At 42.7% G+C, this 27,765-nt stretch overlaps 1 protein-coding gene across 4 annotated transcripts in view; it reads left to right on the top strand.

Annotated features, from left to right (window-relative positions):
• Nep2 (M13 family metallopeptidase neprilysin 2) overlaps positions 1-27,765 on the top strand; it is a 56,373-nt gene that overhangs the window by 12,714 nt on the left and 15,894 nt on the right. For 2 of the 4 annotated variants that reach the window (XM_076806799.1, XM_076806801.1), the window contains exon 1: positions 13,367-13,726. The exons of 1 other annotated variant lie outside the window; for it this stretch is intronic. In XM_076806799.1, the coding sequence (XP_076662914.1) occupies positions 13,695-13,726 (32 nt within the window). In that variant the 5' untranslated portion in view covers positions 13,367-13,694. Of the gene's footprint in view, positions 1-13,366; positions 13,727-17,461; positions 17,488-27,765 lie in introns of those variants that run through there. One more of the 4 variants, XM_076806800.1, reaches the window with a different exon arrangement.

The following is a 27,765-nucleotide window of genomic DNA, read 5'->3' on the forward strand; positions in this document are numbered from 1 at the left end:
ATTCTCGAAGACTGAGCAGGATCTCTACTAAATTGTGGTGATCAGCTTGCACGAGTTTGGTGTAATGTTTAATGGCCCCGAGTACCTCGACGCACTTCTGGTCCCCAGCAAATTATGCCGAGTCAGACATGCTGGAATCATTTTTTTTATAGAATTTTGGTGAATTTGATTGAAGTTCAACAGACTGGTAACGCTTCTACAGTTGCTTCTGGTGGATCAAACAAGGGTTTAACGATCTTCCACTGTTTTCCCAACGATTCTTGCGATCAGCTTGGCGATCAACAAGCCCGAGCCATCTGCTTTTTGGTCTTTGTTAAATCGCAAGAATTTCGGGTCTTCTCCTGTTACTTTCTTATGCATCGGACGCAGTTTCAATGATTCTGTGTGGAACCATGCGATCTGAAGCTTTTGTCTCGAGATCTATTATTCTAGCATAGGTTCACGCATCGTATACTAATTCAGGGAACCTGAACCCAGAGCGATTATTACATTTAATGCAGTGTGATTTTTATATTTAATGAAAAGTAAGTACACTGTGATTACTCGTGTCTCTGCTCCTTCGATCTGACGTATCCTATCCTTTCGCACGCACAATACTTTTATATCTACCGTACTTGTTAAAGACTCTCCACAGCGGTCATAAAATCTAGCCAAAATAGTCTGAAAAAAAATATATAATTGCACAGTTCGCAGCTGCACGGGAACCAGGTGTCGAACCTAGATTCCCCAACATTTAATTCCCTCAAATGAAACCAATCGTCTTCGATAGCCCAAATAGATTAGACAAATATCATACGAACTGAGAAGACCATCGTACAACTTTACAAGACCAAGAAACAAACCCGGATCTTTCACTCGATCTGAAATGATCTAAAAGCTCCATAAATAAATTGGAATATCCAGGTCGACAAGAGGTTCTTTCCCCATGACTATAACAACCAAATGCCTACCTATAAATGAAGCATAAAATGTGCGAGGTAGGTGGGACCGCATCGAGTCGTTTGAACGATCTTAAGAGGTGAGGCGCAGCTTGGATCCACAGAAGAATACGCAGGGCCGATCTCCGATAAAACGATCGCTGCGACCTGCGCCTAACGGGATAACCTCGATAAACTGTGATTGTAATGTCGCTGGGAGAAGCCACTCCTAGTAATGACGATGCCCGTGCCTCTGTATGCGTGGTAGTAGGACGGGGCGCGTTAGGCGTCCACGACAGCGGCGTGCATAATCGACCCAATTCGGCTTATCCCGGTTTAAGACTGGTTTCAACGGACAGCGCAAAAACGACATTGAATAAAGTCGTGTGCTACGGTTTATGGATAATGGCCGTTTGCTTCTTAATCATCCACCGGGCGAGCAACTGTTTTACTATCACCTGAGGAGATAGCGACGATGATGCCACCCGTTTAACGAGCGGGACGGGAAATAGAGATCAGTGGTAATTGGACCATCAACTTCGCCGATCGATGAAACGCGCGTGTAACTGCCACTGCCCCTGGGTCGATGGCAATTATCCGTGTCCGAAAGAAAAGTAAATTAATTTTGCTGGGGACTTATGCGCGAGGTTGGCGGAGACCAGGATGTCGGGGGATGGCAGGTACTTTCAGAGGATTTAGTATAACAATGTAAAAAAGAGTATTACGTGAACAGTGAGCTGAGAAATGGAATGTGTCTTTTAATTTCTTTGTAACAGTCAATTTGAATTAGTCGTTGCTTGTGAATTGGATTATAATTGAATTTAGTAAAATGTAAGAGTAGGTAATTATCTTCTGCTGAATCAATAATAAAAGACCAATCGAACTCGATACCACCGAGCGTATCGATTTCATCCTCGTCACGGCCACTTTACTTACATACGGCCACTCCGCGTACAGGTTTGGAATCTTAACGAGAACAAATTATGAATATCAAAGAAGTTTCATTTCCACCGACAGGTTCTCGGCGATAAACATCGTAGTGGTTCGCCCATATTCCTCGATCTGTTCCAACTTTCCTGCACAGAGCATCGTCCGGTAGGACCTGCTCCAAAGTAGAACGTCGATCGCCTAGCTCGACCATCTCGTCCAAGCGAATTAGTCCTGTCCCGTGACTGCTACGCACAAAAGTGGTCGTGGAACGTTTCCTGATATCGCCAGACTGCGTATCCTGCAGCTAATTACGCGCCTAACCGTTCGTGCAGCCTTTAATTTTCTAGGATCCTGCGCCAGATACACGGGGAGTCGCGTGCAACAGTTACAACTGTATCTCGTAGTCGGGGCTTTCCGCGCGGCGCTCGATCCTTCCCCTCGATCACCGAGCCAGCGCGAGATTATGCTCTGGACTACCTACTCCGAAGCCTTTCTTTCCTCTCGTTTTGCCGCGGCGACCGTTGCATTAACGCGGCGAATCGAGGACGGGGCGTAAAGAAATTCAATCGATAGTAGTGGGACGATCGGCAGTCCCGTTTTTGGAGTGTGATATCGGGCCAGCATCGTACGGAAATCGTCGATGATAACTGTACCCTGAATTACGAGGCGTAATACTCGGCCAGGTGCACGGCTGTACAGCGTCTTCTTCGTGCCTGCAAACTAAGGAGCACGTAGAAGTGGAGTGGCGGGTATACACTGTGGCTTATAGTACAGTGTTATCGCACAGAGAGTTAATGAATACAAATGAATGAGCATTCTACTTAACCCTCCTTAACAACCTTCGATTCGACTATACATGCATCGTTATGTCAAGGAACGAGAAACGCATAGGTACCCTATTAGCGTTTTAACTCGATCAGGCTTTTCCAAGCGAGCGTAAAAGTTTTATACAAAGCCAATTCTGAGCTTGGTTCGTTCTCTGAGTAAATGTTCAGGGAGTGTTGAACGATACGTTCAATGCTTACAGAAAATATCGACGTGAAAACACCTGGACGCCACTCCGGGGTGGTATCTATAACTGCTTTGTATCTCGATCAAAGTGTTTTCAAAGAAAGGAGAAGATACCCGGGTCAAAAAAGACCGCACCATGTTGTACACCGCACCGGTTACAATTCCATTTCTATGAACATCTGAAGATCGACGAAAAGTCAGCAGCCCGTAAGCAATGATCAAAGAAGATCCATGGGTTAGGTGGCGATGTTGTTAGACGTAGGAGAGGATAGTTGAGGACGCGATTTCGCACGCGGATCGCGTGTGAAGTGTCAGACAGCAGATGGATCTCTCTTCGCGACACCTTTTCCACTGGACGGTTTCTACGACACTTTAGATTTCCCCGGCACTGTGGCCGTCTTAGCTCCGCGCTAACGGTACTCGTCTTCTTTGGCCAATATATGTTCAGCACAGTCGTCGGGACTTTCTTTCCCGCGGTCTCGTGATTTCGCAGAGACTTTAGGCGAAATCACTTCAGTCAGCGGTGTTATATAACGCGGTGGCCATAAACCTTGTGTGGACGTGTTTGCGAACAGTTTGCACTGAGACTTGGCTCTGGGGAATGAAAAATACGCGAGAGATGACTGAGTAGGTGCTCGAGTAGGAGGGACAACTGAAATTCCGTTTGTACATGAGTGCGAAGCCTGGAGTAGTTTGTCTTGGGTGGTAATTGCGAGTCTACTGACATGAGCGCGACAGAATTCGGGTCTAAATTGCCGTACCATATAATGGATTACATATGTATATTATGTAGTAGGTTTTAGTAGAATGACGTAAATTAATATTGTATGACCCAATTACAGGAACTCGACTTAAGTCCCATCATAACGGGATTATCAAGCTCAAACAAGGTGTTTCTGTGTGTTAGTGATTTCATTGTATATGCATATGTATTTTTAAACAAAACGTAAGGATTTTATTACGCGTGCGATTCAGTCTTGTCGCTGCAAGGTTCGTGTGAAATTTTTTAATAAAATTAGAAGATCTATAACAAGGCAACTGTAGACTTGTATTCTGGGGACGGTTATTTAAATCACTCGATGTAAAGAAGGCACAGAAAGCAGTGAAAAGTAGGGGCTAGTTGACTAATTTTTAACATTTTTAATTTTTATAAATGGACCATTGATATTTTGTTGACTTCTTGCGTACCAACAGTTTACAGATTTCATTAGGTATACAGGCTTAATTTTGAAAATCGTTTTAATCGAGTCTAGGTTGCAGTCCCGGCTGTGGGGTTAGTTGACAAATATGATGGGGTTAGTTGACTCGACATTTACTTTTCAGTTTTAACCTTTTGCCTGCGAAAGGCATATATACGCTGTCACAGTTCCATCAATATACGACCAATAATTTTTTTCTTTCACTGATTCACACCATTATTTTTTTTTATTTTATTAATTATCATGGTGTTAGGTACTGTAATTATTTTGTTCTTGTTTGTTATGGTCTATTTGGAAGGCCTGAGAGTTTGAAGGGAGGATAGGGTGTGAAACTGGTAGGGGTGAGTTCGGAGGAATTTGTGGTGGGGGAAGTGAACTTGAGCAGCTAAACTCTTTGCCTCAACTGCAGCTTGAGGATAAAAAGTGCAATTTTCAGTGGTGTTCCACGCACCGGGTAAAATAAAATACCGTAAATTATAGTCAGTGTATCACGTTTCCACACAATATTCATGAAAAATATCAAGCAATACTTAGTGGACAAAAATTCATAAATAGTCGAAACAAAAATATTTACTTCCTGCCGACCTTTTTAGATTTTTCATTCTCACTGATAGAGCATGCAAGTTTTTGTCACGGCGACACATTAAAGTGCAAGCTAGTCATTCATATGCTTCAATATCACGAATCGCAGCATAATTTAATAATAATACAGCAACAAAGGGAATTAGTCGACTAACCTCGTTAGTCAGCTAGCCCCGGTCTCCCCTGCTTGTAACAATGCACAAAGAAAATTGCCAGTTAATGTGAGCTCAGGAATCAGCTTGATTCTCTGATCAACATGTGCCGATGATTATAAAAGTGGTTTAAGTCAAAAATCGAACCAATTGAGTTTATTGCTTATTTCGTATTGCATATAAGCAATAAATTCAATTTTTTCGATTTCTCACTTAGACCACTCCCATAATCACCGGCACATTTGTATCTACCCTCCGTTCCATATAAGAGCAGACCTATTCCCCTACCGATTTCTGATCGACCTGCGCAGCTCCCACGGATCTGACACACGCGATTCTTCGTAGCATTTTCCCTGCCGATTTCCTACCATTGAACAATATATCCCTGCGCGGAACTAGTCTACTCTAAAGTGGAATGAAGTATATATCTCATTTTGTACAGGTCAATCTTACACAAACTCCAACGTACAATGCCACTTATAATCTTCACTTATCTTGTCAATATATTGTTGCGCGTTCAAAGTTATCAGTATTGATTGAGTCATCTCAGTGAACAGTATCAACACGTAATTTTGCTATCTTTTACTGTTTACTATTCTAACACGAAAATAACTCGCATATGTTTCACGAATGGGAATCTCTGCGCGAGATTATCTGCAGGCGACCTCCGCCAAGAAGCCCGCCAAATGAAATTTCCCAAAATCCGAATTTCTGCTATAAAGATTCACAACGCCCTCTATTAACCTTTATCATTCAAACTTAATCCCTCCTTATCTTCGTTAACGAGCTCGTCACTTCGGAGTGAACATATTTCATCCTCTACGAATACCATACTCCTCGACTGTCCCTTCCACATCATCCTATATTCCAATCCCACAGCCACCAACATTAAATGAACCGTTCCGGCGTTTACATTTAACATCAAAACTAGATAAAACAAAACAAACACGTCTCTTCGATTCTAATCAGCCTCGAAGACCAGGTTTCTGTTCCTCGCTATCATAAACTTGAAACTCATACTCGCTACGACGTAAGCGTGTTTTTTTCCTCGCCAGGTAATAAACGACAGGTTTGGAATCTGACTTTGGTCGAGATGCCTTATCGGATATAACCATAACTCGGTGCAGCTTCTACTAACTTCGATAGTAGTAGCCCTATCGCTGACGCGACGGGGGACGTCGCGATCGAACAGCTCTTTTTCCTTCTATACCTGACGGCATAAAACGCCGACCAATAATCGATGGGATACGTTTAATTAACGCCGGCACACTTCTTCGATCGCGGTTCACTAACCTTACTATGTAGAGTTGGGCCCGCTCGTTCTCGACGGGACCGTCTTCGAGATATCGAGCCACGGCGCGCAGCCGGTGCTGCGACGCGACGGCCCGACGACGCCGACGCCGCCGTCGGCGACGGTCACGGTACGTAAGGTGAAATTCATAACGGTACACCCGATTGACCCTGGCTATTGTTGCACGCGTAGCAGCGAACGCAATCGCTAAGCTAATCAATGGATCGCTGAAAAGAAGAACGCATTATTGCAGTTGCCCCCGATTGAAGCCTGTTATCATGACGATATTGTTGTTTTGTGTTGCGAGTAGCGGTACAATCGGTACCAAGGAATAACGTAACCAGTCGTGCATATAGCCTGATAAACGGTTCGATTGAATTAAGAAGTTGCCACGAACGAGACTCGAATTCCCCCAATTCTCCGGCTCGCTGCGCGGGCAGGCTTTTGTCCGCTGATTTAAGGGCGCTCCTTATTAGCGCAGCTCTTTATACCAACACGATTGATTATTCAAATTTGAAAAGAAGGATAAAGTGACCCAAAAGTGGCATTGTATTTAATCAGCGTATCGGAGGAGTTGTATTGTACAGTGTATACAATTGTGGCTTCATATTATCGATGATATAATCATGTAAGAGTTGTATTTAGAGATGGAGATATAGTATTGGACTTCGCCTCCCCAGAAATGGCGATTCCTCCTGGTATCACTAAATTTTCCTCCGAATCACATTTCAGGCTGAACTTCCGAATGGCCCCAGTGGCCGATCGACGCGAGGTTTTCAGAGGAGGGTTGGGGAGGGTGTGTGGACCCTCGATCTAAAATTGTTGCTTCGGGAATTTATCAGTTTCCGAGATATTAATAAAAAAACTTTTATTATTTCCCTTGACTCGTTCTGACAGAAGGCATTTCACTCCCCAACTTGTTCTGGATACAGTCGAACCTCGATAACTCGAATCTCAAGGGAAGGGAAAAAAATCTTGGAATTATAATGGTTTCGGCTTATCGAGGTTTCGAGTTGTAGAGGTGTTTACAGCGGAGCGGAAGGGAATGATGAAAATTTTCGGTTTATAGAGGTTTTCGAGTTATCGAGGTTCGACTGTATTAGTATTGGTTGGGGCTAGATTAGCTCAGGGGGCGCGTAAAGCACGGTAGCGAACCGCAATCATATGAGATTGGAGATTTGAACCAGATACTTGCGGATGCGATCCATCCTATTATAGAGGGTGGATACCTATTACTCTATTGATAGTCAATACTCTAGGGGGTGATTCTACAGGCCAAAATAAGACGAAAGTATATAATACAATTTTTTAATATCGCGCATCGTTTTCGAGAAAATTGGCTTTGAATTTCAACGAAATACGCGTGCCATTTAGGCGCCTGAGGGGCACGCGGAGGCAAGGGGAACGCGTCCAGCTGTCCGTAGAACAAATCGGGGGGAAGGATGAATCCCCGGTAGGGCTACTTGTAGGGTGACTGTACCGAATATCGCCAATGTTCCTAATATCGCCACCCGCTATATCTCGCAAAGTAAGCTCTAAAATTTATCGGTTATGCACTGAATTAGTACCTGAACATATGTAGGAAGACATACTGTAATTGCAGCATCATGTGATCAACAATTACAGAAAGAGAAGTATTTTAGTGAATCTTAATAGTGAACAAATTTATTGGACTGCCACAATTTTACATCACATTCGGAGAAGGCAAGTCTAATAATTCCGTAAACGCAAGAATATCTACTAGAAAAACCTAATTAATGATGTACTTAAGGAATGACATCGATTCAAATATTTATCATGACAAACTTTATTTGTCCCGTATGTACATCCGAACGTAAAAAATAAAATATTTTAAAAATCCTATTTCTATATGTTTGTAATAAAAATAAAATCAAAGATTGATAATAAAAAAAAACATTTATACAGCAAGAAATAATAAAAACGCAAGTGAAAATGACTTTAAAAACTCATATATACTTGAATTAATCCACTTTTCTTGAATAGGCGATATTAGGTACACTTTTTTCAGGACTGGATTTTTGCATGTCTTACGTTTTTTGAGTCCTAATTAAAAAAATGTAGGTTTCAACGATTCTAACTTACGCTACATGAAAGATGAATAATTCCTCTTTACTTCGAAACGAACTACATGCAAAAATATCAATTATTATTCAATTGACAGCGATTTAACTTTTGCCTAGCGATATTAGATACAGTCACCCTATGCATTTTATTATTAATATTTCGGAAGCCAATAAGTCCCTGAAGCTACGATTTTAGATTTAGGGTCCACACCCCATCCCCTCAAACCTAGTGTCAATCGGCCACTGAGGCCATTCGGAAGTACAACCACATTTAATTCCACAGACACTTCCTGTGAATTCCAACACGTTCTCCTGCGTCCCCCGTCTTGCACCGAAAATTCGCTGCTGCGCCTGACGCTTCTCACTTTTAAAAATCGTTGGAAAGGAACGCGCTAAGGTTGGAGGTTGGAATGTCTCGGAAGAATAATGGCCGCGCAATTCAGGTTAATACGTGCATTACGATGTTTCTTGGGCTACAATTCCGTTGCCTCGCGGTCGGTAGCGTGATCCGCGGTTCGCGTTTTCCGTTCCGCGCCGTAAAGAACAGAACTCGGCGAATCGGGCGAAGAAGGTGAAGGTCGAGCGGCAGGTACCTACGACCGTGGGAATGAAGACGCATTGCCTTGGCACCATCTTATCTTCGCAGCCTGATAAACGTATTTCGCGCACAAACGCGACGATAATTCCTTACGTGTTACGCGCGCGTTATCGAATAATAGATACTGCTTGTTTGTTGTTAATTTCAGCGCGATAACTCCGCCGTACAGCGCATTCCTCCTCCCAAGCACGCGTACGTCGTCGAGGGAACAATGCGTTATTCCAACTGCTTGATTGCAGCTCCCTGGTCCTTAATTCCCGATTAGACCGTTTACCACGCAGCAGCCATGTTTTATAATTACCGTGCGCGGACGACCCGCACAGACCTTGAGCGCAATCGCTCTCGAAGCAACACCTTCGAATTTCTCTTTTCGAATCGCTAGCGTCGCGCAGCAGCTCCACGAGACGCGACACGTATTTTTTTTACAATTTTCGCGTTTGTGCCTCGGCCTGCTCCATCTCTATTGATCCCAGAAACGAGAGAAGCGTGATCGGCCACAGATTTATCACTGGCCTGTCCTCGCCGCTCAATTTCGCTTTTCACAGAGATCATCCTGCGGACAGTGTGACGATGGATCGTTTTCTGTAATTCTATAACCCGCCTGCTCTTAAACCTTGCCCCCGTGCCACCCCGAGAAGGTCGCCTCTCGCGTAGCGAGGAGGAAATCGTTCAATTTATGGGCGAGCGAGTCGGAGGAGGGTGGATAAGGATCGACGAGCACAGACGCGATCCCGTGGGCCAATTTCACTGCGATACGATGTAATGATAACAAAAGGCAGATGTCAGGAAGCGGTTCCGAGAAGTGATCGCGGCTTTCCCTTGGCCGAGGACAGTCTCGCAGGAAGAAAGAGAAATTGGGATTGCCTGGGATCCATTTGACTTGCATGACCGTATGATAATCGCCGGACTAAGTTTAGCTAACAATGCTCTCCGCCCGGCTGTTTGCAATTCTTTCGTGGCGATATCGCAGCAATGATACGGCACGCTGGCCCAAATCGAGTTCGGATCTCGTGGATCGGTGGAACCGAAAAGGGACACGGAGCGTTTCGGTGAAAAGGAAGGAATTGCTCTTTAGAAGAGTAGGAGTGATAATAATAATTATAGAAAGACATTGATTTGTGTCTGTTCTTCTTTGGGGTAGATACTTGCTATACTTTATCGTCCCTAATTGTAAGGTCTCATTTTTCTGTTTATCGTTTCATTTTCCTCGATACGATCTGCTCCATGGATTAAACGATGAACCTTCTTATCCATTTCACAATGAGTTCCGCAAGTATTGTTATCTTCAACAACCTTCTTCAATGTCCACATAGGTGTTGTTAGAAACACTCGCTGAGAATATTTTAATAAATACTCGTTAAAGTATTTCTGATACAGCATTAATATAACATTAAAGGGACATCTACTGTGAAGGGACTTTCTTTAATCACAGCTTGCACGGTTCTCAGAATTTCCAAGATTCTTCCTACTTCCTTATACAGCTCCAAATTAAAAATCAAATGAAATTACACTCCCCTTTCCATTCACTCATCTCGTCGATATTTGCCACAAAATTCTCTAATAAAAGCTTTATATACTTTCCATAGAATAATCCATTTTGCTAATAATGGATTAATTATCTTTTCTAAATATCTGCATATTTTATTTTCACCGGGGAAGATTTGCAACAAGTATGGCGGCGAATTGAAGGGGAACGGAGCTAATCCTCCACTAAGTAGTCTCAATGGAGGACTGTGTATTAAACTGTCAATCAAGCGTTCCAACTGAACGGTCGCTGACTGAAATGCAGGTTGACGTCTGTAACGAAACTACCCCCTACTGTACGCTCACCCTATGTAGGTTGAAGCCCTACAGAGTTCCGTGGCTGTTTCTGGGACAGCAGTTTTAAAGTTTTGCGCGGAATAGCTTTGAATCACGCCGATCGAACGGTGCCGTTGTCGGTTTCAATAACTTTCGGAAACTCGGCCAAACTTACGCATCGCACTTCCCACGTACTTAGACGGTAGACGTTTACAAATGAATCCCGACGGGGATTCCGGTAAATAGACGCCGCGATAGCGGAACGTCTACTACGTTATGGAATAAGTAATCCTCGGTTTCGGGTCTCAGCTTCGAATAAACACGACTCTTAGCAGAGCGAAGATTTTTAATCAAGTGCGCAATAGGCTCGAATGACGTCTCGTTAACCTGGTGGTGCTTTAACTGCTTTAAGGTCACTTAAAAATTGGTCCTGTTTGGAATTAACAGGACTGATTAGTGGCTGTTTTCCATTGGGTTTCATTGTTAAAGATCGCCACTGCTAAAATTTGATAAAAATCATTGAAGCTTGGAGCTACGTTCATTTCGTTTCTGTAAAGTTCCACGCTGAGGTTTCGTTTGAAAAATTAGTGCGTTATTGTACCTATAGGTTACTCTACCATCATTCACAATTAATTGAACTCGCTAGATACTGTAAACGGTGCTGATCGATAAATACTGTTACCGAGTTATACGGCAATGTCAGATGTCTTACGTTAATGAAAGGAAGATATTGGACGTTCGGGGAGGTGGAGCTTCATTCATCGAAGTTGAAACGAATCTATTCAGAAGTCCAATAAATCAAATGGATTTCTGTCCTATAATAAGCGAGCAGCGCAAGGGAATCCCCAGTTTTGAATTCATGTGGGTAATAGCATTCTGCTGTATCGAAATTTTTTATTACATCGACAAGTTTTGCAAGAATCTAGCGATACCCAAATCCTGATCGAAAAATTTACAACGAAACAACCGTACCCGATGCTATTCTCGTATTCTCTTGGAAATGTCGGCATGCAACTACGCGGACATTACGCATCGGATGTTCATCGTGACAAAATGAATGCTTCCGCGATGCATAGTAATCTCGACGTCGGCCATGGAGAGGAAGAGAACAATTTTTTCAATGCTTTGAAAATCACTGGCGCACACGGTGGCTGTGCTTCGTGAAAACTATATGAACAGGGGAACCAAGAAGCTGTGTATGAAATTACGAAATATAAGAACGCTTCGATACCGCAGAAAAAGTTGAACTTCGCCTAAACGCCATCGCCGATAGAGATGCTTCGGGTGCAGTTGCAATAAAACTCTGCGAAAAGTAGAAAAGCATTTTTCGGAGCTAGATATACAAACCTCAGCTATATGCACAGATGAAACAGGAACCTCCAGAACAGGTAATTTTAATGATGCAGGTACATTGCAAAAATGAACGATTAAAATTACTTCAGACGCCGTTTTCACGGTACATCACAAGAACGAAGTCCGTTGGCAGTAGAAACTTTGCACGAACCTTGAAGAGAAGGAATATGGGTTCCATAGATTTATAAAATAGTTACGTTTAGGGTGGCCGTACCTAATATCGCCTAGCTAAAGTTAAATCGCTGTCAGTTGAATAATAATTTATATTTTTGCATGCAATTCCTTTCAAAGTAAAGAGAAATTATTCATCATTCATGCAGCATAAGTTAGACTCGTTGTAACCTACACATTTTTAATTAGGAATTAAAAAACGTAAAACATGCGAAAATCCAGTCCTGAAAAAAGTGTACCTAATATCGGCTATTCAAGAAAAGTGGATTAATTCATTATATATGAGTTTTTAAAGTCATTTTCACTTGCGTTTTTATTATTTCTTGCTGTATAAATGTTTTTTTTATTATCAATCTTTGATTTTATTTTTATTACAAAAATATAGAAATAGGATTTTTAAAATATTTTATGTTTTACGTTCGGATGTACATACGGGACAAACAAAGTTTATGATAAATATTTGAATCGATGTCATTCCTTAAGTACATCATTAATTAGGTGTTTCTAGTAGATATTCTTGCATTCACAGAATTATTAAACCTACCATCTCCGAATGTGATGTAGAATTGTGGCAGTCCAATAAATTTTTACACTATTAAGATTCTCTAAAATACTTCCCTTTCTGTAATTATTCGTCACATGACGCTGTAATTCCAATATATCCTCCTAAATATGTTTAGGTACTAATTCGGTGCATAATCGATAAATTTTATTGGTTACTTTGTGCGATACAGCAAGTGGCGATATTAGATACGGTCACCCACACTTTACAGACCTGCACTTTTATAACTCACGTCTACCACCAATCTTCCTCAAGATTCTGAGACCATTTTCACCTACCTCTGGCAAACCGAATTCGCACCTTTAATCGCACCAAATTAAACAACATCCCAATTTCTACAATTCCCTATGGCTCTTCATCCACACTACTTATTCCACTCTATAATAAAAACGAACCACTACCGCCATTTACCAAGCTCCCAGATTCCCAGCCTCCCAAGTGCACAGACCAACCCCGAGCTAACCCAGACCTAACCCAACAACATTAAACAGATCATTAGCGCCCGATCGCGCGCCCCGATTTCCTCCCCTCGCCTTCCACCCCCTAAGTGGTGGTAAACGCATCGTCCAGCGAGCAGGCCGCAGGTTTTCGGTGAAGCTTTCCGCGGCCGCGGAAGAAGGAAGAGGAGAGCACATCGAAACGCGGAGCGGCCGAATGGGAACGAGAAAGAGAGGGCGAAAGAGGTAGGGAGAGGGCGTTTAAATACGAGGAGAGACGCGCGTGCTCCTTCAGTCCGGCGCTAACAGTCCAAACCGATTCATATCCGGACCCCTGGACGACAGTAGAAGAGTCCTTCCGTCGAGGACGAGTCAGACGCTGCGTCCTGGCCCAGGGGAATCGAGGGGTTGACGAGGGACACCGAAAGCGGGCCACGAACCGTCTCCCGTGAACCGCGAGGATCCGTGACGGCCCGAGGCGGAAGCCAGAAGTGGCGGGGAGGCTGGTCTCGAAGGACGACAGTGCGTGTGGTAATGTGTCAGTGATAAGTTCGGCTCTGGACCATCCGGCAGAAGGACAGACTAGGAGCAGCGAGGAGTAAGCAGAATGACAAACAGCATGAAGCAGACGGTCATAAAGTGAGTTTTCCATCGTTCCCTGGCGCGCTAAAAATCTGAAAGTTGGGCGGGATTCGAGAACTCGTTAGTACACCGAGGGCAATCGTAACGCCGCAATGCTCGACGTACCATGGCTCGCCGTTGTATCGCTGATTTGTAGCAGCGATTTTGCCGAGTTAAAAATACCTGTATCCTTCTGTGACGTCTTTTCGGTCGGCGCGTTTGATTTTCTTTTAATTAAAGGGGTCACGCGACATTGGGATTTCGCTTCGAGCTTTCCCCTTGTTTTATATATATATATATACACACACATATTGGCAGGGTTATGTAAGCACATTGGAAACACCGTAGTTTGCAGCTGCAACGAAAAATTATCTCGTTATATCGGATGAAGGTGGGGTATCGTTGATAAGGATCCAGTAATTGGCTGAGTCAGTCGTTATCACTGAGCATGCGTATATTATTCTGTTACGATCATTCGCGGGTACCTGCGGGGGTAGCTATACCATTGTACATTATTTAGAGACACTTCGTCGAACGGCGAAGTCATCGAATTAAGTAGCCGGGTTTTAAATTGGTCTCTCCAAGGGCCGGCGATCGATATTATTTTCTCGAAGCTGTATATTGCCCCTGGTCGATGGCGAATTTCGCGCCTCGCTCGGCGCACCTTATCTCCGCGCGTCGATTCGGGATTCCGGATTACATCGACATGTAAATAACCCCTGCGCGGATTATCGAGCGAGTTTTCAAAACCGTCAGATGCATTATCGCTCGTCGCAAGAGCACGGCGAATCTGCTTTGTTACGAGGACGCGCTCGCGTCTACGCCCCGAGCACGCTTTAATCTTGCAGCTTTCTCTTCAGGCCTTCCTTTTATCGCGAAACTCCCCGCGAATGAAACGATCCCTGACAAACGCGGCGAAAGAAGGCGGATAATGATCGGTACGCGTGTACGTCGCAAGCCGCCAGGCGCAAAATTATTGACAAGGAATGATAGTTGCTCGAGATTGGCCCACGTGCTGGTTCCTCTCCGATCTCCAGCATTTCAGAGCTCGGTACGTTGCTAGCTGTGTTAAGTGTCGGTTAATTCACTCGACTCGCTGCTCGTGGCCCGTTGCACGAATGGGGGCTCGTTCTTCCTGCTCGAGAGGAATCTCGTGATTTCAATGCAAGTTGGGATTCTCGATGATAAAACACGCCGTCCAGGCATTGATGTTACGCCCGGGACACTGTCTTGTCGATTATCGTGACCGCAGGACCCGCGAATATCCGTCTGAGATTCGGCTGCCAGTCACGCGACCAGATATCGCTGTTTTACTCGAGCAATTTCGGGATTGAGCAAATCGTTTACGCTTCCGATCTATAGTGTACGCGATCTGGTTTGTTTTACGTCTGGCAAGGGTAACTGAAGCGCGGAAGGTGTTACTATGCTTGCTCCGTCCACGGTCGCTTCATTTACGTTCAAGGTTAACACTTTACGCGGCGTCGGCGTGAAAACACGCCGAGGGACTTGCGTGCTGTGCACGGTTTTGGATAGCGTTCGAGGTATTGTTCTAGATTACTGAATGTTTACGTTGAAAACAAACCAGCCAGAGAGATCGCTTTGTACAGAACTATCCGGAAAGAAGCGATCCCTTGGGATGGCCTGAGTTAGAGAGACATTTTTCAAAGATTGCGCCACTCAGATTGTTAACGCTTCGTGCCACGTGGGCCACCGGTGGCCCATGATGTTTATCGGTGGTGAAACTTTTGAAACTTTTATTCTAAGGAATTAGTTGCTTCTCAATCCAGTGTCGAAATTAAAATAGAAGAAAGAGCTGAAACTGTGGAGGATATTATACAACTACTATATTTCTGTAATTGAATATTTTGTTTCCTCGTCACTTTTTATGGTCTTGCAACAAATTTGTATCTCCACCTGCCACGGAACGTGTTAATGCACTTTGTATGGTGAAGAGGTTTACTCTTGTCGTTGCTGTTGTCCCTTTGCGTTTGCTCGTGCTTTCCACGAGCATTTCAATGAATCGAGGAGGAGACAAGTCGGTTGGTTTCTGGATCTTATGCGTTTCCGTATTGACGAAAGCAATTAACAGGGTGTTACTAACGACCCTGCTGCGAGGAAAAGATGTTGCAAGATCGAAGGTCCAGAACTGTATTAAGTTCGATTTCCTTCGCGAACGCGCGAAAGATCGTCGATGGGCTTCTCCAAAGCTGCTCCGATTGCTCCAATTGCCCAGAATTCTATTTGACTTTTATTCGTCTTTATCATTTATTGAAGGAAAATACTTGTGAGCTCAGTAATGTAGTAGAGCATTTAGAGTAAAAGTCGAGGCTGCAGTGTAGACATTGTTAATAAGCCTAACCGCTATATAATTAAATCTAAAGTTAAACACAATTAGAGTGAGACACGAATTCAACGAGAATTTATATCGACTGCATCTTGAACTTCGTGGATTAAGACATGAAAGTAATGTATGCCGCGCCGAGAATAGTATTGAAGGATATATTGCTGTATATTTAACTAAGTAGATGATAACTAGTACTCACCCTAAGGAACAAAAATGTCTTAATAATAATAATAATTCTTTATTATACCGTAGACATTAAAAAAGAAAATATTAAAGGAAACAAGAAAGAGAAAAAAAAAGAAAAAGAATAGAACTTATATAGCGCATATAACAGTAGAAAAGTGCAAAAGGCTAGGTACAGCTGTCAGCTGTTGTTAATCTTCCCACTTAAAACTACTTAAAGCTATAACACTAACAGTGTAAAATAGATGTAGATCGCCAAATAACGTAATCACGAGTAAGTAATATATATCACGATAAGTAATAACTAAAGTCGTATGCGCGACGTTGAAAAACAACAAAAGTAAATGTTAATAACTAAAAACAGAGAATTAATCATTGGAACATTGAATTCCTCAGTGAAAAGCTTCAAATCTCCATGCTAAGACCACTGATTAATTATTTGCGAGCAGAATATCTCAATATCCCCAAAAAAACTGAGTATTGCAAGCAAGATTAGCTGACAGACCTGCGGTTCATTAGAACTCTTTCATTCCCTTTCACAAGTCCCGTTGACCGGTTCGCGTCTATAGATCCGAACTCTTAGGAATGAATGCAAGTGAATATTAAACTAGAATTTCTCTTTCAGCCACTGAGCGAAACAGTCCCACCCCTCTTCCTCCCCTTTCACTCCACTTACGTGCGCCATTTGCAACCGCGTTCTACCTGTCCCGTCGATAATTACCTTCCATCTCGACGGCTTATTGAACGCAAGTCCTCATTGACGGGGACATATTATTTCTCGCCGTTCGACGTGGAATTTCCTTCATTTATTTCCTTATCCGCGGTTCACCACTACGCCTGCGTTTAAGGTTACGCGCGGCCGCGGGCTCGTTTGCGTGCGATCTCCCCGTGGACGGTGTTTTACGATTGTGGTAATCGGGTTGCGTCAAAACTGTTTCGCGCCCGTGTTTGTAAACGCGACACGTATTTCGCGCAGAGGAAACACATACCCGCGGTGAACGTACATATCAGCTCGTAACATATTCGACGTGCTGATCAGTCCTTAAACTCCGGCGCGGTGAAAGTTCTTCGAAGCCAGTTTCACGCTCGAGCATATTACGAACCGAGTTTGCGAACGCCTGTGCAGTCGTGCACAGATCGATCCTCTGCCGGAGCCACGATTCACTTCAATCTAGGAGTCAAAAAGGTTCCAATTGCTGATTCCACTTTTCTCCACATTTTTAGCGCGCATTTATGGAAACATGCTGAACAGGTAGATTGTATATATGTACTACATTTCGGTACTCCTGATGTCTTTTCTGTTAACTGTACATGTATATGCGTTTTTTTCTTCAATTTTTAAGTATTAAATTTTTCTGTGACTATTTAAATTAGTTTCACGTACAGGATCTAAGAGAGGTGAAGCTTTGAGCTAGACTTTTCCATCGAACTTTCGAGTAGGTACTGTGCTCTATATGTGTGCCGCTGATTATGCAAGTGGCGTAACTCAAAAATCTACAAAAAATCGAATTCATGACTTACTTTGTGTTACAACACGTTACATTACAAAATAAGTGATAAATTCAATTTTCTAAATTGTTACACTTACACCACTTTCATTATCACCGGCACGTATTTTATATGTTTAACGTATTACTATAGACACACTAACTGTACACGAAAATCGTCATCAGCAGTGAACTGCTAGGCGCCATTTTGGTTGCATCCTACTATAATTAAGAAACCAGTGGAGACAGTCAAATATCAAAGTCATCGACTCTGCTTCGTTTCTCTCGCCAGTTGTGCGTGTTTAACCCTTCGTTGACACACCTCCTTTTTCTATCAATTTTGGCATACCTGGGTGGCTCACACCCGGAGCAATTTTTGAACGACTGCCATTCTCATCCGAAGAATCCAATTATTATGGAAAAAATCGTGGATCAATTTCAAGGTCTCTAGAATGTACTCCAATAGTTTTTTTATTGAAATTTTATCTCAGTTTTTGTAAAAAAAATCTGCATTACCACATGTCGAAAGAAACGAAGAAAATCTTTTAAAAATTGTAACTTTTACAAATTTCAATATTAGAAGCTGAAAATCTACAGAGTTGTTGTTGGGATATAATACTTTGAGAGAAAAAATAGTTTGTACGTCGGCTTTGAAGGAAAACTATTTATTTTGCATATAGAATGTACAGAGCGTCAAAATCAGTTTAGGGGCGGCTCACACCCAGGGTGTCAACGAAGGGTTAAAGTACGAAAAGGAAGCATATTCTGTGATTGTTTCCTTTCGCGCCAATACCATCCTCTGTCGCCAGAAACTCGACTTTAGCGCACGGTAGCGTGGACTTCGATCTCGCTCACGGCGCTTGCCTCCAACTCGGCGTTCTTTTTACGATCTTCGAAATTTAACTTGGCGTAGTTAGTATTGCGCTTTATCGCTTCCTCGACGCCACGCTCACGATACACGCTTATCTCGCTTCCTTCTTCCAAGTTCTACGCACGCTCGCCTCCTAAATCGTTTCAGCAAACAATCGCGACAGCCTTGTATCACTTCTCGTCGATTACACAACAAAACCTCACCCTTCTGCCACTTCCCGTGGTGCTGCCTTCCTCTTCCACGTTCGGGCGACAGATCGAGGAGCGATCGTTTTCGGGATCCATACGATGCAGATCTCGCGTGATCCAGGGGAACGCTGTCGGCGCTGATACGCCCGCGAAACCGATTTACGCGACGATAATCTCGATGAACACCGTCGGTTGCTTCTTCTTCGACATCATTCTTATTTATATTTCTTTGCTGTAAGATTTACTGCAATCTTTTTATTAAGATTTTAATAAATTTAAATAGTTATTTTTAACAATCGAGGACGTAATTTTTTTATCTCGAGTCTAAGGTAGAGAATTGTAGTTTGGAGATAATGGGCGACAGTCGTGAGACGAATTTCGATCTGAGAAAACTTTCATTTAGAATTGTCTCCACCATCAACTATCAGCGATAAAGTGATTTAGAATCTAAGGAACCGTAGAGTTGCGTTGAAAAGGCGGATGGATTGATCAGGAATTTTGTAGCAGGTTCTGGATCCTCTCTAAGCAAGAATTGTATTATTTATTGAATTATTGTACTGCGATACTTTTCTCACAGGCTGTAGAATGGAGCGTGTGAAAGGGAATCCGCAAATGTAAATAGGCGAAAGTGAAAAGAAAGTGAATACGAGCGTAACTATTGGACAGTTACTTTTTTCAAGTAAAAACCGAGCTACATTGTATGCAAATACTTCTCCTTAATTACTGCTCGACGCATGTATCAGTATATAACACAATGAAAATTTATTAACAACGACTTTTAAGCCTGCGTTAAAACGACTGTATTGCACTGCTGGCATAAAAACTTGATTGGACTGTTTTATTGGTTATAACATTTTTAACGATCTCGCCAGGGAAGCAACGCACTTCCTACTGAACTTAATTACCGATTTAGTGTTCTTCGTGAAAAGCTCTTTAAGCCAACAAGTGGAATATTTGAAAATAAAAATGGTAAAGAATGGCACTCTGGCTTTTCACCCCTATGCGCTGCACCTGACGACGTTACATTGTTACGATACTTATAACGTGCATTATTATAGTACGGCCATAAGCAACGGCGACGACGACGTCGTTGCACGTCGACAATTTCATAGTCGACAGTTTAATTAAATTCGTTGCTATCTAGTAAACTCAGTGTAAGCTAGAGTTTCCTCCGTGGCAGTTACGCTGTAACATCTTTTATGTGGACCCTTGGTAAACCTTATATGTACACAGAAGCTAAGTAATTGGCCACGCTGGTAGAAAATTTGTTTTTAACCCTTCGATACAACCAAGACAGCTAAACGAAAGGAATATAATTAAATGTACATCGAAATTATTCATGTTTCGTGGTAGTTGAAGACTTTTCAGATCGAAGTTGAAGAATTTCTAAGTGGACGTTGCGATGATTGTTTACGAAATTTTTTCCTCGACTTTAGTGCTGAATCTTGACTGACTTTCGCCTTCAAATCTCTTCCAATTTTAGTTGAATTATTTCTTAATATCATTAATAGGTTTCGAGGTGTTTACGCGGCGATACAGGGAAACCTGTGCAATTTCCTGGAACTTGACATTTTATGCAACTACTATGCAATGCTGGATCATGAAATAAAAGTGAAGGAGTAAGGAAAAGTGGAGATTCTTGAATCGAAGAGTAAATCGAGTTTAAAACTAAAATTCTATTTAATTCAGTTATTCTCACAAAATTTTACAAATAGGATGCAGTTTCCTAAAAATCTCATTGTTGTCTCCTTCAAATGGACATTCAACTGTAGAACGTTAAGTCTATTTGATCAGAAGAGACATTCGAGAATGTCTACAATTTCAGACATTCTTATTACCCAAGATTTCTGTAAGAATCAAGTAAACCAAGAGAAAGCTCTGTCCACTGAGTTCCTTAGACTCGTATTTTCATAAAGTAGTACGTTAAACATCTTCCACTGCAAAGGAATATTTAACAGTGAATGAAAATTTGAGATTTTATGTATGAATTAATATTACCTTGATTTTAAAAAGAATATAAAGAATAAGATAAATTCCTCATTGATCCACATCTTATATAACATTCCTAATCAGGGCGTGAATTGAGAAAATATTACCGTTTAAGAGATTTTAGCCTCGACCTTCGTGAAAATGACAGAAAGCAGAAGCGAGAGTGAAAGGGAGAATCTGAACACTTTTTTCCAAATTCTTGCGACAAGTTCGTAACCGGGGGAAGTGAAAGCAAACTGCTCGACTTCCAGCGAGTGACCAACGCGGAGAAATCTCGCGATCATAAAATAAGGGGAGGCAAAGACGGTCGGCGCTAGTGATGAAAGTCGCGCGATGTAGCAACCGATTGGTACGCGACTTTTCGCGAATTATAAAACAGCGGCGCGCGTGCTGATGCACCATGTAAATATTAAATATTTACATGCTCCTGCAAACGAATTGCGCCGTCCATACCGAATTTTGAAATCGATTTTGGTCGCCGAGTTGCAAGCAAAGAAAATTGCTTTTCTGAGTATTAAATTTTATTGCATTTATAATTCCCCTATTTCACTGTTCAGTGTCTTAGTTTTAGTTAATTTTAAAGGGAAAGAAAGTCGTGGAAAACTAACCGAAATAAAGATGAATCACTTAAAACAGAATGGGACAGGGTCTGATTGTTCAGAAGGGATCCTTTTTTGCGTCATTCTGAGTGTCATTCCTTGCAATAAAAATTAATTTACTATCATTTCTCATTTCGGTGCCACGATAGCTACTGTTTGCTGACGTACATGTAAATATTATTGCTGCGGTTTTCCTGTATTTATCATGTCCTTTACAAACTTTCCTCTGACGCAACAATTGGTAGCAAAACGTCAGAGAGTCCTGCATCCTGGGGGAATTGCATATCTCCCCTCTCTAATCACCACCGAAACTCGCTTCAGCGGACTCATCGCTCGAGCATTTGGATCCAGCCTCAGTTCGATTCCCATTTTATATTGTATATTTGCACGCAATACGCGTTGCGGAGGAAAGGGGAAAAAAGCGAAGAGGAATATTGTTATTGGCTTCTTCGACGCCGTGACTGAAACGCATCGACAATCTTCATTTGCGTGGCTGCTTCTGCATAACCGGTTGTGCGCGACAGCAGATCATTGTCTTATCAAGCACACTTCTTCGGCTTCTCGATAAAAGGCGGTTACTTTCTACAGGAAGTGACTGTTCCACGTAGCACTGGTCGAGATCGATTCTTTAATCGTCGGGGCTAGGGACTGCAAACCGGTAAATCGGTAAATCGGTTTGAAATTTTTTTTTCACTGATAACGTAGCAGATATCGACGGAATTATCTACCGGTAAATATCGAGAAATACGTAATTTACCGGTAAATCGATTTACCGATAAATTATCGAGAAATACATAATTTACCGGTAAATATCGAGAAATACGTAATATATCAAATTACCGGTAAAAATTTGGCGATTTATCGGTAAAAATTGAATGTATAGCAATGTATCGCATATATATAGCGCATAATTCCGTCGACATCTACTACGTTATCAGTGAAAAAAAACTTCAAACCGATTTACCGATTTACTGGTTTGCAATCCCTAGTCGGGGCAGAACTGAAGTTGCACAAAAACGGACGATAATAAGCTGTTGGGTTATGACGCCGTGCGAGTAGGCCTGGAGCAACTTCGTAACGTTTAAATGTATGGCAAAGCTACTAGAATGTTTCTTTAAGCCGGGAATCCACCTAGAAGCTAAGCTACGCGATGATATCCTATGCCATGCTACGTTTTAAAAAAATTAGTTTCGATACATTCTTATGGAACCGTTTCCACCAAAAGCTAAGCTAAAACATAGCATTGCATAGCATAGCTTCCACGTGGATTCCCGGCTTTATAAAAGATCGAAGTCCAAGTTTTATTCTTTCGTCTCAGTCACGCTTGTCTTAAAGAAATATTTATTTAAGGAGGAAAATGCTACCAACTGCTCTGTTTATCTCATTTATTTATACGCCATCCAAGCTTGCTTCTGCTGCAGCGTTGGCTTCTTCTATTGCGTAGTCTCAAATATGAAGACGTGCAGAGATCTCGAACAATAAGGAATGGAGACAATGAAGGCTCGCGAATTCTAATTGAAGGATGTCTATGTCAGACTGTCGGAGAACTTGCAGGGCAACTTGGCAGAAATGCTCTGACAGCGTTCACACGTTTAGGGAAATTTGTAATGCTTTGATAAACTCGAAGTAGGTACAACTTTCTCTCGGGCCTAACGAGAATAGGAAGCATTGACTGTATGAAACGCGGGATTCGTTTCTTCGATGTCGTTCTAATCGGCCATTCGCGGACCAGCTAGCGAAGTGCAGTGAAAAGTGGATCCTGCGTGGCAAATGATTAATTTCTCAGTGACTAGATAATGATGAGCTCTCGGCGCATACGTACGTTGAAACAAGATCGCAGTTTAAAAGAATGAGTGCCAGTTCGTGGATAGGTTATCCACTTGTTCCTTCTGCCAGGAAACAGAATGACTCATTGATTAATTGTCGCTAGAATCGTCAGCTAGAATCTTACACCAAATTCTTTAGGCGGTTAGCAGTGGAACCTAGTAGGGGAGACCGGGGCTAAAAGTTCCGATTTCGATAAATAATTGAAATAGACCAAAAAATAATGATAGAAAACTTTTTACTTATCTGGTACGCGACTAATAGTTCCTTGCTTACAACCACACGATTCGCTATCGCGGACGCTATTAAAGCGGGCGACAGAGTGGCGTGATCAACTCACACGGAAAAAATAATTTAAAGTACAACGCTCTTTTTATTTTGAAGATAGAGCCGTCGGAACAACTTACCCCCGGAACTTTTAGCCCCGGTCTCCCCTACACTGAAAGAAACATTAGTTTTTGCCTCAACTCGACTGTAGCGCGGTAAATCTCAGATATCCGCTCGATTGATATTCATGAATTCTAGTAACAATGCTCGAACATACAATACCACGTTTCGCACTGCAAAAATTCATCCTCGGGATGAAACACCTTTGCATCCACTGCACTCTCCAAATTTACAGAGGTACCACTATCTGCCACTTCTATCGCTATTAGAACGATCCCCCGGAGCAGAGCACGGTTTCTGGGAAAAAGAAGCCGTAGGAGCCTCCCAAGTAGAACCCATAGAACATAGAACCTCTAAAATCTACGTGGATGAAATTCAAAGTCCCCTAACTCGGCAAACAAAGGTGTCTCGTTTCAAGCCGTAAGCGCTTCTGCCATTCGGACTTGTTCCGATAGGAGAATGAAATAGCGTAGACAGCTCAACTTCGTATCCTATTTTACAGCCCAGTGCTTCCCTTATTCCCAGTCAACTGGAATACGTTCCACCTTTTCCGGGTGTCCTATCTCCTCGCGGCTGTTTCCGCCGCGACACTTCCGCGATAAGCATTTGCAGTCACCTTGAAACCGCGGCGAAATTATGCCTGGCGGAACTGAAGGCGGCTCGGAAAGGTGGTCAACGAATTTGTATTCAGCGCGACGACGGTCTCTCGTTTCCTTATCGCGTCCACCCTGAAGAGCCGTCGAGTCAACGCGAACGAGGTTGTTTCACGAATTCCTGTTAAAAGAGGTCGGTGGAGGAGAGGACCTCGTTTCGGTTCCGACTCGTGGCGATTTTATGACTTTATTTGCGGGAAACGGAGAACTGTTTGACCCCTGACACTAAGTAGCTCCTTCAACGAGGAAATTGTAGAACCAACGCCGTAATAGGGCGGCTTAAAAGCCGAGCGCAGTTCCACGCAGAACTGGAAAATTGAGGAAGCGTTGTCTGAAGTGGCGCGACCAGGAGCTTCTCAAGATCAAGGCGTCGATTGCGGCGCGTGAAACGAGACGAATCGCTTAATTCGCGGAAATGAGGAGGTCGAGTAATTCGCGATAATTGACGATTACGTTTCATTTTGACGGAGCCAGAGAAGGGGCAAGATCGTGATCAGGATGGGAAAGAAGTCACCAAAGTACGAAGCAGACTTCGCGGGACAACTTGGTAGGTACGAACCGCGTCAAGGTCGATTCCATCAGCCGCCCTTGAACCGGAAGTAGTCGAATACTTTAAGCATCTCGCAGCTCACTTGAAGTTAATCGAAATCTTCGAACGCACTTGGAATTATTTAACATTATCTGCGATTATACCGAATCCTTTGGAAGTGCTTGAAATAAGACTCTGTTCGTTTAAATAACACTTTGAACGCTCGAGTAATCTGTTGCTGTAGAATCTGCCACAGCAAATCCATAAAGGAACATGGAACTGTTATAAAAAAAAAGCAATTCTTTCGGTGAATTGTTTCGAATTATCGCGCACCTAGTTCCTTTCACTGAAATGAATTCCATGCGTCTCGAATCCTAGGTGCTTGGAATATTTCGAGTGTTCGGTCGCTTTTAAGCTGAAACAGAGTCCAGACGGAAGGAAAAAATCACGTAAATTGCACGGAAGGTCGAGCGATCCTTGTGTACACATGTGCAAAGGAAGCGATTCGTTTATTGGCACGCAATCCACGGTCGTTTTCTGTCGTTTTAATTCGACACGGTTTCGCGTGTCTCCTTCAACGGGAAGCGTGCTGAATGAGCTTCTTCTTCAAGCGTGACTGCCAAATCTCAAGCCGGAAAGAGAAAAAGAACGGGACGTTATTTCAGCTTCTTGGCCGCTGGTGGGCGCAATGAAACGTCTGTTGTTTTAGTACGTCTGGAAGTTGAAAGCGAGATTAAGGGTTCGGGTAAAAGCGTCGGGGAAACAGGAGGGGGAGGGACTTTGACCGAAGATGAATAAAGAAGAACAGTGAGGTGTTTGTACCTCTCGAATTGGATACACTTCCGAATGGCCCAAGTGGATGATCGACACGAGGTTTGAGGAGAGGGGTGGGGAGGGGGTGTGGACCCTAAATTTAAAATTGTAGCTTCGGGTATTTATTAGTTTCCGAAATATTAATAAAAAATTATTGTTAATTTTTTTACAAACTACTTTTTTGAACTGTGTACATGTAGCCCTAACGGGGGTCCATCCTGCCCCCCCCCCCCAATTTATTCTACGGACAGTTGGCCGCGTGCCCCTCAGGCGCCTAAAAGGCACGTATTTAGCTGAAATTCAAAGCCAATTTTCTCGAAAACGAAGCACGATATTATAAAATTGTGTTCAATATTTTCGTCTTATTTTGGCCCATAGAATCACCCTTGTAGAGTATTGATTATTAATAGAGTAATAGGTAGCCACCCTGTATTATAAGATGGATCGCATCCGCAAGTTTCTGGTTCAAATTCCCAAATTCGCTACCATGCTTTATACGCGCGCCCCCCCGCACTAATCTAGCCCCAACTAATACTAATACCCGGAACAAGTTGAACAGTGGAATGCGTTATGTCGGATTAAGTTAACAGACATACTAAATGCTTTTTATTAATATCTCGGAAACTAATAAATTCCCCAAGCAACAATTTTAGATTTAGGGTCCACACACCCTCCCCACCCTCCCCCTCTGGGGCCATTCGGAAGTATAGCCTACGAATTTTTTAAATTCAATGTACGTCAATTAGAAAATACGCGTCCTCTTCTAAATAAGATTGGTTGGGGACAACTTAAAACTCCCTTGGTGAACTCGAATGTTTTTTTTCTCGTCAAATTTTATCGAGTCCATGTAGATATTAAAACATGAAATGATATTTCCATCCACATATTAACTAATAACTAGACTCTACCTTTTACTTTGATATTGATTAATTTTGGAGTGTCCTCTGATACATATTCTTTCAAATTTTATTCGATTTTTGCTTTGTCCTCCGATGTGTGTTAATTCAAAATTTGATCGGTCTGGCACGTACTAGGAACGCGGATACGCTGAAGAGATAAGAGTTGAACGTGATTTCTTACGAAATTATTGCACGGCCATTTTCAACGATGTTCGCATCGTTCTAGGTGTTTTGCGACGAAGCATAATTGCCTGGCCACTGACGCGAGAAATTTGGAATCGACCCGGGGCCCTAATTCCGCCGTCCCGAGGGCAGATGGCATAGAATTAGGGGAGACGCTTCCTCCTGCCGCTTCGGTAGCGGTTAACGCCGTTGGTCGCGTCTGTTCTGCACCAGATTTTTTAGAAACTCGGCGTATTTCGAACGGAATGTTCGTAGTTTTACCTTCTTACTTGCATCGGTAAATACCTGTATTTAACAACAAGCTAGGATTCGTCTAAAAATATGTACCAAAACAGTAGAATACAGCGCCTGAACAAGTTAGGTAAAGTAAAATACAGAAGAATTCATCGACACTTTCGCGGAAGTTATTAGAGGTGCGTTAACCCTAGTTTGAAAAGCCTAGAATTAATTAAAATCGATTGAAATTAGGTTGCCAATTTAACAGAAAGTAACTTCTCAATCATTTAACCCCCCAGTCACCTACTATTGTACAAGTCCGCAACCCTTCAATCGCTGAATTATGCAATATAATTTCTTCTGCAAAACTCTACATACGGAATTAAATTAGATTTCTTCAAATGGTTCCTCTTCTAACTGTACATATTCCAAAACAATTCCTCGCCTTGTTATTCGATTGCGAAGAGGCATTTCATACTGAATGACTCCTCTCATACCCCACTAAACAGATAATAAAGTTTCCCCTTTATCAAACTTCCACTTTCGGTCGTGCTACCGTGATTTCACAATAACCCATTCATCGTCTCTGACATTTAACGTCGCGACACGCAATGCTCCATTATTAACGATACAACACCCAACTTTCTAATTGGTCATTGCCACCATTTCGATCCAAGACCTCTCTCAGTGTCTTCATCGCTCATCAGCATCTATTTATTTGCAACTAACACATCCCTTGCAAATAGAAGATCGAACAAGTTCCCTGAAAGCTCGCAGTGGGGGGAGATCCATCGCCTCTGGATCCGTTAGCGATCGAAGGATCGCGCCTCCGCGATCCTGCACGGAGTGCGCGGTGCTCTCTCGATGGCTTCGCTCCTGGAGAGTGCTCGGA

Source organism: Andrena cerasifolii, chromosome 2 (assembly GCF_050908995.1).
Source record: "Andrena cerasifolii isolate SP2316 chromosome 2, iyAndCera1_principal, whole genome shotgun sequence".
Lineage (NCBI taxonomy): Eukaryota > Metazoa > Arthropoda > Insecta > Hymenoptera > Andrenidae > Andrena > Andrena cerasifolii.